The sequence below is a fragment of the Etheostoma spectabile genome, chromosome 13, assembly GCF_008692095.1.
Source record: "Etheostoma spectabile isolate EspeVRDwgs_2016 chromosome 13, UIUC_Espe_1.0, whole genome shotgun sequence".
NCBI classification, from domain to species: Eukaryota; Metazoa; Chordata; class Actinopteri; order Perciformes; family Percidae; genus Etheostoma; species Etheostoma spectabile.
The window spans coordinates 5,574,297-5,589,955 of record NC_045745.1 but is presented as its reverse complement, the minus strand read 5'-3'; the positions used below and the strand labels follow the sequence as shown (position 1 = coordinate 5,589,955).

Here is a 15,659-nt window from a genome sequence, read left to right as displayed (position 1 = left end):
TTATTCTTGTTGATGCAGTGGAGCACCACATGTTTGTGTGATCTCCAAAGTGCCATCAGAGATAAGGCCTGGCTAATTGCCAAAGACGGCAATCTATCATAAATAAAGTTTGTGCCCAAACAGTGGGGAGGTGATGTCTGGAGCAGACCTAGTCTGTGGATGTTTTCACTGCAGGCCAAAGGGAGGGGGAAAGATTTTCACAACCTCTTCTATAGAACAATGGTCAATTTTGACTACCTTTTCCCTGCAGTGACTGGCTCAAGCTGCAGTTTCAGTGTCATACAGGCAGAAGTTGCTTTTATTATTGAGCTCCCAATTATGTGAAACACCTGCGTTTCTATCTGATAATGTAACAAATGACAGATTGGAGGAGATACTGACACTGATAATGTGATTCTACAGTGTTGCAGATAAAAACATGCCTTTCATATAAGGCAGGATGTATTCCTGAATGAATTACTTTTAATTCTGATAATTACAGTTTTCACTGTTGGTGTGTAATTATCATATCTCTCAGTTATCTATTTCTGAGGAAAGTGACTCAACCGTAGACTGGAAAACACCTTCACCAAGCCCTCCAGTATCAGCTGTGGCTGACATCACGCCTTTATCGTTAGACTCATGATGTAAAATACTCCACGCTATTAACTAAACAAACAGATTCCTTTCTTCTAAAAGCATTGTTTATCTCATGACTCCTTCCTATTAGGCTGGGAGTAATTGTCATATCCACAGAAGTAATGAAAACATGTTGTGCGGTTGATTAATGGCAAGGACATTCATGACTAAATTATGATGTAGTGTATACTCATTACAATGCAGCACAAAGCCAATAGGTGACTATGGAAACTGTATTGTATTTTAAAGCCTCTGAAGAGAAGATAAATTCATCACTATTCCTTTTTAACCATTTCATTCTCTTTGTAGCCAGAGGTTAAAGCGAAAAACTCAAAGTCTCTGGAACTCTCTGTGTACTTCTGACAGAATACACCCAGCAGTCTACAAATAAATAATAGAATACAATGAATTGTAATTCTGGTCATATACAGTATGTGCTTCAGGTAGGCGTGCCAAACGGGTTCTGGTGTGATGTTCTTTAAATTCCAAAAAAGATGCTGTGCATATTTCCCACAGTGGCGCAGTGAGGAATTAACATCAATTACCATAGTGTTAGCACATTCCATGAGAGGACAATGGCTGTGCGAGAAGTCTAACAGCAGACACGATAACAGGTACTCCCGAGACTCAGGTGTGCCATTACTGTGGTGTCACACTCAGGTGAATCATACTGAATATGTCCACTGGTTACCTCTGAACACTGAGAGACAGTATGGGACTGTAAATGTCAAAGTCCTAACTTAATCATTTATCATCCTTTATTACCATCACTATCCTAGTTAATGAGCTTTTGTCATGAGCAGAACCATATTTTATATATACACACATATATATACATTATATATTATTTTTTAACACATTATGAAATATGTCTTATGGTCAATTAGTACCAAAGCCTTTTATTGCCGAAGCATGAAATTAATCTAACATGGTCGGCCGAGTTATGCTTTTTTTCTGCTTAGGTCTGATGTGGACATTTTTCATATTCTTTTCACGAGATATTTTAAAGTAGAAGAACTCGCAAGCATTCAGTGCTTAAAGTGACAAGACCCACGAATACTCTAAATATGGTACAGTGTAGCCTCTCAGAAACGAGTAATGACACTAAATATAAATACCCCCCCCCCCCACACACATACACACACACAGCGGGAGACTATTAACACCGGACGTCCAGCTCTGTCTTTGATTGGCCAGCAGAACAATACCTCCTGGATGACTCACCCCCTATGATTCAATGCCACTGTGAATAGAGCATCAGGAGGAGATGCAGGCGCATGTATGTTGAGTGTGTGTATGTGTATGTGTATGTGTGTGTGTGAGTGTGTGTGTGTGATTGATATTCACTAAGCCTGTACGGATACATTTCCCTATGAAACCCTAGTTTCCCCTGAAGAGAGCACCTGTGAGGCTCTGCTGTCGGCCGGAGGATACCAAATGCTCAGCAGCCCATTTGATCCTTTTTTTTTAACCAGAAAGGCACTGAGACTCTTGTATATGGAGTAGCTCACATTTCTCATGAAGGTGACTGACAGTGATTGAAAAGTGGAAAAGAAAGTAATAAAAAGCATCTTAATCCCTTAAGAAAACATACTGCTGCTCCCTTTACAGTAAGCTCCTACCTCTGAGATTAGACTTTTGCAGTAAATAGGATTTGTCACAGATTCAAGTGATCCCGCTTGAAATTAAAATCAATTTTTTATTTCATATTTTGTTTCACAGCATGTGGCACAGAGCAATGCTGCAGTGGCAGATTGCAAAATGGAGGATTTCAGGGACACATTTGATTCCCTGGGTTATTGAAAAAATAGAGAAAAATTATTAACATGCAACAGTATTTGTTACCTACATGGGATGCAAACCAATAATGCCTAGTAATAAATTGCACCATTACACCGCTCTACCGCCTTAAAGCCAGATCTCACCAATTTGGTCTGCTTTCCTGTCATCTTTTATTTATTTATTTGAGGTATTTCCCACTGTGGCTGAAGGCTCTGACAACCCTGCAGCTGTGACACCTGACAGTCAGGATAGACAGTTGAACCAAGGGACAGCAGTTTGAGGATTTAAAATGTCCTTCAGCTGCCAGAGACCGAATTAGAGGAACAGGAGAAGCACATCCTGTGTGCAGGTCTGTACGTGTCTGCAGGCTAGGCGTTGTCATTCGCTGCCACTTTGACCTGTTAGCTGCGGACGAGCTGCGTGTCTTGGTGTCAGCGTTCAGAACATCGCAAACACGCCACTTCCATAAATACAACTTCTTCGGTGCCTTTTGTGCCTCGGCCCTTTTTGTCATTACAAGGTTATCTACTTGCTGCAACTGGAGGCGTTCCTATGGAAGAGTAATATCTGTTAGTCGGTGAAAACAGCTTCCTAACTCAAGGTCTCAAGCCTAGGCTGAAATCAACTCTTTTATCACACAGATTGACAATTGATTATATAATCAATTGTGTAATGCTTTGTGTGAATGCACTGCTATGGACTTAACAACAAATGAGTCAAACGCACTGTTGGGCAGAACCATTCAGTCCAAAAATATGTGAGAATTTCTGCTTGTGATATAACGATACAATACATGTGTCATTTAAATATAATGTGAGAACCAAACTTGTGGTTACCAGTTCAAACGTTGTGTAAAAGGCACTGGCAATGTTGGGGAAATACAGGTAACCCAACCCTCCGCCCCACTGTCAAGCACCTCATCACACACAGAATGGCAGGCACTCCGGCCATATGTCACTCTTCTCAGTGAAGGAACAGAAAACCATGCCGACTAACACATTAGCATCCCACTCTGCAGCAGATAGCAGGAAAGCATGGATGCAATTTTTTAAAACTGATCAAAAGACACAGAATGAATGAATCTGTCCATGATATTGGACTGCCACTTCAGTGTATTTGGCATGAGCTGCTGGCTGACACATCTTTGACAACACCCTCCACTAAATCTGTGGAAAACTGTTCCGTTGGAGCTTTTTCTTTACAGGGTGAAACTTTTATATACCCCTTTATTTAAACAGGTAAGTCCCATTGAGATCGAGATCTCATTTTCAAGAGAGACATGAGTAGTATAATAGCATTAAAAACCCAGCTAAAATCAATCAGGATTTCTGAACTGAACCATTGAAACAAGAGTATTAAGCTTCAAAGTACACTGCAATACATTCCAAATGTAAGGTGCAAAGAATCTAAAACCGTCTTTCCCAGATCCCAGATTTAATTCTAGGAACCGGCAGCACTAGCCAGTCCTGGGAGCAGGTGGTATGTGTTCCTACTCTCCAGCCAATACGTGCCGTCAAATGTAAGAACAAGCCCTTGATAAATAAAAAATAAATAAAAACAAATGCTGATCACTTCTAATGGAAAGAGACTATCCCACTATCACTTACCCTATCCCTCCATGTCTTCATTCAAACTGATTCATGTGCATGTTTGCACACATGGAAAAGTACCTGAATTCTTTCTCTGGCTCATGTGAAACAACGCTCCATGACTTTCCAGGTAGAAGAATCCTCATTGTTTCCAGGGAGGAAGAGACTGTGTATCAGTTTAATAAACTCCCTGCGTTAAAGCTTATTATTAGAGTACAATTTAAATATTGTTCTTAAATCTTTGGTATAGCAGCTCACTCCCTCTCTCCTTCTCTCTATCTCTCTACAAGATTGTTGAGTATTATATTTATTTAGCATGGTATTATGCTTGTTTAAATACTCGAGTATAAAGCAAATGTGCAATTCTAGCATGTTAAAATGGCATGGTAGGTTTACTGCTGTGCACAGCATGTATTTGTTCAAGAGAAAGCGGCCTGGAGGTTTGCACTGTCTCTGGTGTATTCTATTTAACAAAGCATTACATCCAAAGCTGAGTTCTGGGTCTCATAATAGGCTCCATATATGTGTATCCATATAGAGCAGAGCAATTTACTCTCACTATAATATTCAGATCCAATCATCAATATCCATTGCTCCAAAGGACACAATGTTACATACATTACATACATACCTATATTTTATTAACTTGAATGTGCTACTGACTGGGATAGTCTGCAAAGAAAAGACATGCCATGCCATTATGTCATCACCAACCGATCCGTGGTGACCAGTGCACTGTAGCAACAGCGTGTTGTGTTTTCTATCAGGTGTGCAGTAGCAGTGGGAGTGGCAGCTTTGTTTCTTCTTCCTCTAATGATTAATGGGACTGCCTGTGGAGGGTGTGACACATACCTTTGGTTTGAGTATGACACCGGAGCTGACCAATGTGTCTTCACTCAGACATTCTAATACATCACATCTCTGCCTTCTGGATTTCTTTTTTTGGTACCCCAAACATTTCTGCATTCCTCACATTTCAGATCACCGCTAATTCCCTCTCAGAATCTCCTCCGCTCAGACTTCACCGGTGTTGGATTACCAATGCTGTTTGATAAATGCCACATGCAGCCTGGGAAATACCCGTGTGGCACTCTCTCGCCTGTTTCTGTCAAACTCAGCAGCTTATTCCTGCAGAAGCTGCCGTCAAGCACAACCTAATGCCAACTTAAACCCTTTTCTTTTATTCAATCATTCAGCCACTCTGAGAGCGTGATAGCCTGTTGCCGCCGCTGCAGCGGCAGCACAACTCTCTACCTGCTGAGTGGGAGAGTTGCAGCTGGGGAGCATTACACGCTCCTACAAATTTCAAGCGAGCTGGCAAGACTGCATTGGAACATCATTTTTGCACATAACCAGTGTATATTATAAGCAAACACATATGGTTATAATAAGACTAAAGAAAGGCATTTGCTTCTGTACTAAAATGAAAACAGTAGTGAGAATTGCAGTCAGTTACTCTAAGTTCCAGACTGCGATCCAAGCTGCAGCATTAATAAAAACATGTAGTTGATTTTTCCCAGGGATCCTTTCCTGTGGCTGGTGACATGGCAGCGAGCTGAGATGCAGCAGAGCGCTCGAGCCCAGGGTGAGGAGTTTTTCTTTCCTGCCTTTTTCCTGCAGTAACTACAGGAGCAGCCAGCTTAATGACAAGCTCCGGCTGAAATGACAGAGGACCCTGCTTGTCTGTGTTTGTGTTCTTGTATGTTACCCTTGTTATTGGGACTAATGGGATGTGTACACTAGGATTGACACACACGCATGCACGCATGCACACACACACACACTCTTTATTGATGAATGAAAATAGACCAAATGAGCAGGAAGCAGCCTTATCTTTGACCTTGACTTGCTAGGGTTTGTATGACTACAGCATGTGTTTGAGGGTGTGGAATGTGTTTGTGTATGTGTATGTGTGTGTGTGTGTGTGTGTGTGTGTTTTCCTAATTGATCTGTTGATGTCACTCGAAGCAGAACGACTCGAGCAGCCTCCCGTGGCTTCAAACAATCGATCTGTGTTCAGCCTCGTTTTCTGAGAAGCAGGAGAAAATATCACCGGAGATCTTAATGCCAGAAATGCTAGATCACTAAATATCCGGCCTATTTTAAAATCTTTAACCCCACCAAAATAACCCCCCGCCTCTCCAGTGTTTGTGCAGTTTCTATGGTGCTTAAAAATAAGAGGCGATTAGAGATCTGATAGGACTTATACATGAAGAGGGGTTGACAGAACGCTTGTTTAATTGGCCTTAAAATCCTGATTGGATTGGCAGTCACTCATGACCAGTGCTGTTGGTTTGTTGACAGGAAGGGAGAGGGAAGGAGACGAGGAGCAGGGTGCCAATCATCACCTAACAGCTGCCCTCCTCCGAGACATGGCCTATAAAACCAGCCTGAGATGGAGACACTCATACACACACGCTGCAACGCATACACGATGCACCATCAGGTCATCGTTCTATTCTCGTCTCAGCAGGAGAGGGGCGGCTGAACACCATCACAATGCAATTATTTGGCTTTGGGAATCAATAGTGGAGAAGAATAAACCTCGATGCCATGCATGACCAGAAAGATGAAGTCACAGGTGGCTCTTTCTTCTTCCTCCATTTCCCTTCATCCCTCCGTCTCGTCTAACTTCTATAAGGTGCCAGTGGGAGTGACAACAAGACAACAACAGCTGGCAAACTGCTGATAGAGAGAGATAGAGAGAGATAAAGAGAGAGCGCAATAAAGAGAGAGATAGAGAAAGACAGAGAGATAGAGAGAGATGGTGAGAGATAGAGAAAGAGAGACATATATTGAGAGATAAAGAAAGAGAGAGAGATAGAGAGAGATAGTGAGAGATAGAGAATGAGAGACATAGAGTGAGAGATAGAGAAAGAGAGAGAGAGAGAGAGAGAGAGAGAGGAGGTATACAGGGGGATACCAACAGGGCAAGAGACAAAATAGGAGCAGCTGTGAGGGGCCAAACAGCTGATCAAGCAATGATAGCCCAACTTCCCACTGTCAAAGAGGAAATCAGAGAGGTCTTTATTCAACGGTAAACACTGAACATAATCCCATACAAGTGGTCATCCCTCAGACCCAGTAAATAACAGCTTTAGCTGGGATAAACCAACAGTTTACTCAGTACAATGCTGACTTCTTGTAGTTTAGGCTCAAAGCTCATTAAGTGTAAGTCTGATATGTTAACAGAGCTCAAGCCTGTCTTACACTGCACCTGTGGCCTCATTTCTTACAGCGCACATACACCATGTTAAGACTGGGGCAATGTCAGTTGGTGTGTGTGTGTGTGTGTGTGTGTGTGTGTGTGTGTGTGTGTGTGTGTGTGCTGGTGTCTTGTTACAGACACGGTGGGCAGCCACACACAGAACAGGGTACAGACTGACAAGCTGTTTTGAGCGTCAGCTCCTTATCAAGCCTCCGCCCCACTGTACATCCAGCCCGACTGACCCCAATAACTCTGCTTCCACGCTAAACCAGCGGCAGATAATTACTATGTCAGCTTCCATTGTAAGGGATGATTCAACCCATTAAGACTGTTTTTTGTGATTCGCCTCAAAGCGCTTGAATACAATAACCTTAGCGCGTTAGCAGGAGAGCAAGCCTTCTCTCAGATTTCTCCGTCTGGTTAACAAAAGTGCTCAAAAGTCCCAACAAACCAAAGGTAATACCATCCAGGTGCACCCCCTCTGCTCTTCCTCCCTTCCATTAACCTTTGGTTCCCCTTGTACCCTCGGGACTGGTCCTGTTCACAGCTGCGTGGGAGTGTCACTCACTTAGCCGCTACCTGGGGGCCATTAGCACGGAGGCCTGCCATCTCCAGTGGGAGCGTGATCTCAGGCTGCCCCGGTGCTCTGACAGGTCTGCTGAGCTCCAGTGAAAACCATCTCGCCATTCTGACGGACAGGCTAAAGAGCTCCAGGCCCATACAGCCTGCCTTTACCCCTAATCTGACAGCTATGGACACCTTATCCTCTCACACAAAGAGCTGGGACCTCACCTCAGGCAATAATGACACACATGCACATACCTCACGTCAATTGCTGTTGTGTAAGCTGCTTTTGGAGGGGCTGGTGTTGCCAAATAACAGAAATAACTGGTGCTGCGGAGACGGAGCTCACCACAAGGTATTTTCCATGAGTTGTCCTTTAGCATGAAAACACCGTGTTTACACTCACCGCGCTGCGAAACGCAGTCATCATACCACGCCATCCAGTCTCAAGACCAATGCTTCTTATTTTCTTGTCAAAGAAAGTGTGATCATTTCTTTTCTTGACATGAGTATCAATATCTTAAAACAAGATATGGAGAGGCACATTTCTTTAGCGGATAATGACTAATGACAATGATGCACTCCATGATTGTGGGCTTGTTCTGGAAAAAATTAGATCTTACGAGTCAAGCATGTCTAGAGAGCTCCTCTGGTGCTCTTTAGACTCTCAGGCTAGTTTTCCCATAAGGAAACAACTTGTCAGTAACTTCTAGATATGGGAAATTATTCATTCCAGTAGTTCTGATCACTAGCCAAAGAAAAGGGTCAAAACTATCCTTTACTCAAACTGAACCAGAAACAAGCTCATGAAGTAATTCTGACTCACTCGTGTGTTTGTCCTACGCCTGGGATCCTGTAGTGTGTGGTTAGTGTTTTTTAAAAGTGTGAGGGTGACCTGGCAGCAGAGAAATAGAGAAAGCCTCAGCACACACATCACCCACCAGCCTGTAAAACACCTACGTTGGCAGTTTGCTTTCCCAGGTGGACGTAAGCTGCCAGGACAGAGGGAGCGAGGACGGAGGGAAGGCAGAGCCTGGCCTGGCCTGGCCTGGCCTGGCCTGGCCTGCAGGTGCTCACAGAGGCTTGGATTGTTCCCTCTGGAGACGGAAGTGGGGTATGGGGGAAATCAGAAGGAACACATGCATACTGTAAACATATACACACACACACACACACACACACACACACACACACACACACACACTGAGACTCTGCCTTCCAGCTCCATGACTACGTCAACGTCCTAACCTTTTCTTCACACCTAGGCTCCCTGTCTGGGCCTATCCTGCTCTCACGGCTTCAGGCCCGGACACCCAGCATTCCTCAGGCCAGTGTGAGAAAGAGGTCGCCTGGGGATCAGGGGCCAAGCGGAGTCTGAACCACGACAGGCCGGGACAGGCCAGGCAAACCAAAACTCACAGCCGCCCTGCTTTAGGCTGGACAACAGGGAGCCTCTCAGAGACGGTATGAGGGCACATCAACCACACATGCCCCCCTACTACATACAACATACTGTGTGTTTAAGAGTGTGTGAGTCTGTGTGGTAGTGTGCATAACCCAGATAATGAGCCAATGCAAACAGAATTAAGAGTCAAACACCCTTCACAGTTTCCTGTTTCTTGTTACGATTTCAGTGCAGGGGAGTGTGTTTTCACAAATTCAGGTACCCTGATTAAATAAAACTGATATAACGTGTTTGATTCTACATTTCAGGACCATTACAGTTCTGTACAGGTATCATATGAGGATGGAATACATGTCTTGAGACCACTTAGTTAGGGTTAGGGTAGTAAGGGTTTTTCTTCTTCTTGTAGGTTGTAAATAATACTGCATAATCCATGTTTCCTTTTTTATCCAAATATTTATAACATGCATTATTTGCTAGTGTCTGGGCCCCTTTACACAAGCTTTAAATAGATTACCAGGGTGTCCCATTTCACATTGTACTTGTCGTTTAACTTTTGTGAATCAATTGAACTGAACTGAAGTGATATTAAAAAAAGTTGCATTGAAACACCGTGTCTGTTTCATCCTTAGGCTGCTGCTGCTGCAAAAATCAACAAAAACATAAAAAGAAGATGAAGGGGAGAAGTGTGTAAAGGAAAAATTGTTTCTGGTAGAAAACTAACTTCAGTGAAATCTAGATTCCTCATGCTACAGTCAAACTGGCTGGAAATGACATTTAGGATTGATAAAGTGGCGTGTTCACTGAAAAACCAACAGAACACTGATTTCTTTTTGGTGCTGGGTATTCCTGTCCTCACCACACCATTCGGCTAAAGTTAGTCTAAAGTTAGTGAAGGAGGAAAACACTGGGCTGTATTCTTCCCCCCACCAATTCAAACCTGCCTGCCTGCCCTCAATGGCACGTTGTGTGCAAGTTTGTTGGTGTTTGAATGAGTTTGAGGGCACAGGGAGACGAGACTGGGTCCTGTCATCCAATGAGAGGGCTTTGCAAGGTATCTCGCTAAAAAGGTGAATTCATCGAGGTCTAGAATGGAACAGGAAACCCTGCCCTGAGCCAGAGTCCTCTGACGCTCTGGGTGCATGCATGCAGGCTCTCAGGAGAACAGCCTGCCTGGCTCCGGACTGTGTTTTCCTTTCTATTGACCTGCGCCGCTGCTGCTGTTAGGAAATCTCACTCCCTCACTTAAGCCTGTGATACAGTGGTGCTAAGTATTCAAAATATTTAGAAGACCTCAACATTGTTGGTGGTATAACTTTCAGATAATCTTTTGATCAATGCCCATGGAGATAGACAAACATTCTTGCACAATAAATTTGAGCCAGCATGGGGCAATTTATCTTTTAACATTTTTAATTCCGATCAAAACTTTCACCTTTGCGGACTATAAATTAGAGGCAGGAGAAATGAGCCAACTTTTATCTGTTTTCTGAGGAAAGTGAAACTGGTTATCTCTTTAAATAAAGCGTCATGGTTAAGGAAACAAGATAACAGCTTTTAGTAAAGTTAAAAGTGTGTGAAAAGAGCATTTTGGCTAGGACGCGGGGTCAGAGCCACTGGCTTTCATTGCTCCATCCGAAACATCAGTGTTACACAATAATAACCCTTATCACATGAGAATGTGTTGAGGTGTTGAGCTGAAATTCTTCACACCTGCAATTATGGGATTAAAGGAGATTTAGGCCTACCTGTTTGCAACAAGCCAATTCCACTGTCTGATACTCCGTAATGCCGCTGGATGTCGAGCAGAACACCTGTAAACAGAAGGAGAGGGGAAACATGAATGTGGTTTCAAGACATAAACATAAAAATAATAATCACAGGTACTGAAACACAGACACTCCGAACACAGAAAACACAGAAAACTCGTTTTGATTTAGAGTTAAAGTGATTCTAACTTTATGGTAGTCTTTTGTGGTTTGGGATTATTGTTGGATATGATGGATAGACAGAACTCAAAGGCTATCATCCACTTATCATCCCTGAAGAGTGCTCTATTATCCCTGATAAGTGCTCTCTTGGCTGCCATACAGAACTAAACTTTAAGTAAATGGTGGCACACATTTCACCGCAGGGTGTTATCTACCAACAGTTTCTGATGGTAAACACCATAACACACACACACACACACACACACACACACACACACACACACACACACACACACACACTCCAGCACAGTGAGTTGATTTTTTTGGCTTCACCAGAGGACACTGCTACCGTCTGTATGAGGGCAACCATTCAGGTCCCACAGACATACAGCAGCACCATACCATCGCTCCACTATGAGAAACCACAATGCCTTTGAAGTCGTGCTAATCCTGTTACTGTAACCCGAGAGCAGTTATGCTGGAATGGAGAAAATTCACTTAGTGTGCATGTCTGTAATGCATTAATGAAGTGAATGACACCTGGCGCCGGGCCAAAGGTAGGACAGGGAATGCATGTGAACAGCTGAATATCTGCTCATCAAAATATTACTTAGGTGTGTTTGACGATTTGAGCATGCAAAGCATGAACAAGAACTCTCATAAACTTTTTAACACATCATAAACATCACAAGATCAAAATGAAGAAGATCAGAGGCTGATTGGAGGGTTAAATAAATCCTTTTATGAAGACCGTACAATTTAAAGCACCAGTAAACACGAAGCAACACGTTTCATCAAATAAATATCTAATGAATTCTGCTCCTCTTGAGACCACCGTAGTTGGAGGAGGTTCAAAGTCCTTTTTTCTAACTGAATAGAAAAGAGAGAAGGAATATGTTTGCAACCCAGATGCAATGGGGTGTACTTGGCAGTGCTGGCTGTATCTCTGTGTAACTGGCAGGCTGGTCCTGGGGATTGCAACACAGCTCATGAAAATGGAACAGCAGCATGACTAACATTTTAAAAAGCTGGCTGCGCCGTCTGATCTGTCTCTCCTCTCCTCTGAGGCCCAGCAGACCAGTATGACCCAGCACAAGCTGACCTCTAGACTAGTTCACCTGAGTCTCTGCAAACTTTCAGAAATAACTCATGCCTCATGCCCTTGTCATGTCAAGGTGTGTTGGCTTGGAAGAGGAGGAGAAAGATCCCAGCCAGGCAGGCAAATACTAAACTCAACATAATAGATGTTGATTCTGCCTTCCACTGCATTGGCATTGTCAATGTCAACAGAAAGACACAGATTTAAAAGGCGACGCGATGCAGGGGCAGATGCAGGTTGGACTGGGACAGCGAGCAGAGACATACGTTAGATTCCTGTCATCTGAGTCAAACCACCTGCTCACATTCTCACACTACAGGTGGCATTCTTGTTCGAAAGCTCCACTCACAATCCTTCGCCTTGTTTCTCTTTCATAATGATGTGACTCACAGGAAATGTGCTCCTATGGTAGTTCAGAATCAGAATCAGAATCAGAATCAGAAATACTGTATTGATCCCCGAAGGGGAAGTCTGTGTTACAGTTGCAAGAAGTATATAAATATCAGAGAAGAAATAGAAATAAAAATAAAAAGAAACATAAAGAGTGTGGATATGTACTGTATTTACATAATTAAGGAATTGTAATGGTGAACAGCAATAATGAATAAACAGTAGCAGCAGAGTATTACACATTATAATGTAAGCCAGTGTTATTGCACAAACAGATAATATTGTCAGTCATTATCAGTCAGTTTCAGCGAAACCAAGGCTTCAGTCTACTTTCAAAATGAGAGGAATCTAAATTTCTTGAATGACCATTCCACAAAAAAAAAAAATCAAATGTGTTAACTTGGTTTCTTGTTTGTAGCTCTCACAGCAGTTGGTGCACACAATGTGGCAGTTATGCAGCAACTGCCTCGAGACAGGTTAGACTCAATTACTTTTCTTGGCAGGTAAATCTCAGTTCATTATCAGTCCAAGTAGAACGGAGGACGTCGCATGTTTATGCACCTCAGGGATTTTTAGGGTTTGCTGAGCCGATCTGCCTCCCTACACTCACCCGCAGACTCCAAACCACTTAAGTTCATAAAACACATCAGGTAGCCATCCCTACATGACCTTGGCAAACAGGTTGACAGTGACCCCCCCCGGCCTTGTCAAGCCAGTCCATAGCGACAACAGTGTTTAACAGTGTGCTGTACAACTGCAGCTGTACTCTAATTAGGTTGGAAGAAGTTCACACGTGCGTGCACACGCGCACACACACACACACACACACACACACACACACACACACAGACACACACACACACACAGAGCCTGCTGAGAAGGGGATTCCGATGCCAGATGGTGGAGCGTCCCTCCTGGACAGAGTCTGCATTTGTCTGAGCCACACCCGTCTACACTTGCCATACGATTACCAGACGATTAATAAAGGTAGAGTTGGCAGACTGTTGGTTACTGCAACATGAGGGAGGGCACTGCTACCGGAATAAACTAGATTCCTCCAACAACATTCAATCCATCCAATGAGAAGTTATTATGTTACACTGTACATTGCATTCTTTATTACAGTAACTAAATGTGTGTCCATTTCAAAAATTGGTAGATGCCAGATTAAAGCAACTATGTTTATTGTAGTAGCTTCAAGTGCAATGAGCTGTGTGATAAACTGTGCTAATCTGTACGGGATTACAGAGGGCCAGCAGCTCTGTTTGTGTAGCAGCCGATCGCAACTATCATCTCTACTCTGGGATTCATGTTTTTGAATTTTGGAAGGAACAACCCTTAAGAGTGATGATGATGTACCCCAACCAAAGCTGGCAGCTCCCTGTTTAGTTGCCATGGCAACGCCGTAAAGGTCAAGAGACCACAAAGGAGCTGAGCTTTTCCAAATCTCTAAATATATTTTTCTATACTAAGACCCTGATTGCAGATGTGTCCCCCAGTGCAGCATCTGCTTACATGTTCCTAAATTACACAGGTTATTATATGATTGAGGACTGAAGACAGAGGACATTCAGAAACCGAATCTCACTCAAAACATCAGGGATAGTTTTTATCCAAGTTTGATTGTGTGTGGAAGCAGCAGAGACACAAAATAACCCCCCTAACCCCAAACTTGTATTTTTTTACTTATATGGGCACTTTAACAACGTTAATGAGTTTCTGAAGTCTCAGGCCTCCAGGGGTCTGTGTTCATGTGAGCATGATGCCAAGCAAGGTACACGGCAGGAATGTGGATCTTCCTGACAGTACACCACAATGACAGCGATCTTCATTCACAGTGAAGCACAGTCACAGCTATTTTGCAGGCCACTCCCTCTGACACACACACTCACACATACACACACATACAGACACACAGTATACTGTACACTCCCTCAGTTTACCTTCAAAGATAACCTATTGAACAGGCTTGAAGGGGTGCATGAACCCATTCAGAAGCAAAGGAAATGCAAGATGAGATCTCCCTTCTATCACATTTACATCTCCTAGACAAAAAAGTTAAAGCCAAAGAGAGATTGTGTGCATTTTCTGATTCATCTCAATTACCACTCTTGAGAAATATACACGGTTCAGTCTCCCAGTGATCACTGTGTGAGTTCTCTTCATTTTCTTACAGGTGTCTCATTTCTAGAGTGTCAGCGAGAAGAAAAATGAGAGTAGTGCAAGCTCTCAAATTAGTCTCAATATGATACCAAGCAATTGGATGTACTACACTCCATTGTACACTCAATTATATCTCCGGGTCAATTATATCTCCTGGTAGAACATGTGCCCCATTTAATAGAGTAGTGGTTCCAAAAGTAGGGTCTGCGGACCCCCGGGGTCCATGCGTGGGTTCCTAGCACAATGAGGAATAACATATATTTTTTACTATAATTCCATCCAATGACAGAATGTCTGAGTGTTTGGGTCATGGGTTTCATATACTTTCTGTACTAAGACATATAGAGCAAGATTCCTATCAGCTGCGACCCTGGGACACAATCCTATAAACTGGAGGTCTGTGGTCTAATTTATGTCAGGTGTTTAGAGAAGGTTTGGGACTAGGCATTACAGGAATCCTTAGCAGCAGCTTGGTTTAATTCCAACAGATTTTTGCCTATGACAATGTTCAGAATTTGTTTAGAATTTGTCATTCAAATTTCTGACTTTGAATAGGCAGCTGTCCTTTAGTCCAGTTGCTTAGACTTGATTCAAGTGACACAAAACTGACTTGTTCTCCAGTGCAACAGCCCAGTCCAGGACCACATTTCGGTTTTCTTTGAAACTTAAGGATTCATGAAGGTATTGTGATGCTCAGCTGTACACACTATACAGCTGGAGACAGTTGCTCCCTGCAGTCAACACACCGAGTTGACACCGAGTCTGGGGACCAGTGTGGAGCTGACACTTATTCCACCCTCTCATAAAGTCCGCCTTTATGACTTTAAGGACTCAAATTGGTGAACATTAACATGCCACAACTACTGCATTTAGAGCAGTGAATGGTGAATGATCATTCTTCAATATGAAT

The 15,659-nt window shown here is 43.0% G+C and overlaps 1 protein-coding gene across 3 annotated transcripts in view; it reads right to left on the bottom strand.

Moving 5' to 3' along the window:
- The window catches only part of spns2 (SPNS lysolipid transporter 2, sphingosine-1-phosphate), a 67,835-nt gene that overhangs the window by 37,699 nt on the left and 14,477 nt on the right, over positions 1-15,659 (bottom strand). For all 3 annotated transcript variants that reach the window (XM_032533486.1, XM_032533488.1, XM_032533487.1), the window contains exon 2: positions 10,915-10,980. In XM_032533486.1, coding sequence (XP_032389377.1) covers positions 10,915-10,980 — 66 coding nt within the window. The remainder of the gene's footprint in view (positions 1-10,914; positions 10,981-15,659) is intronic.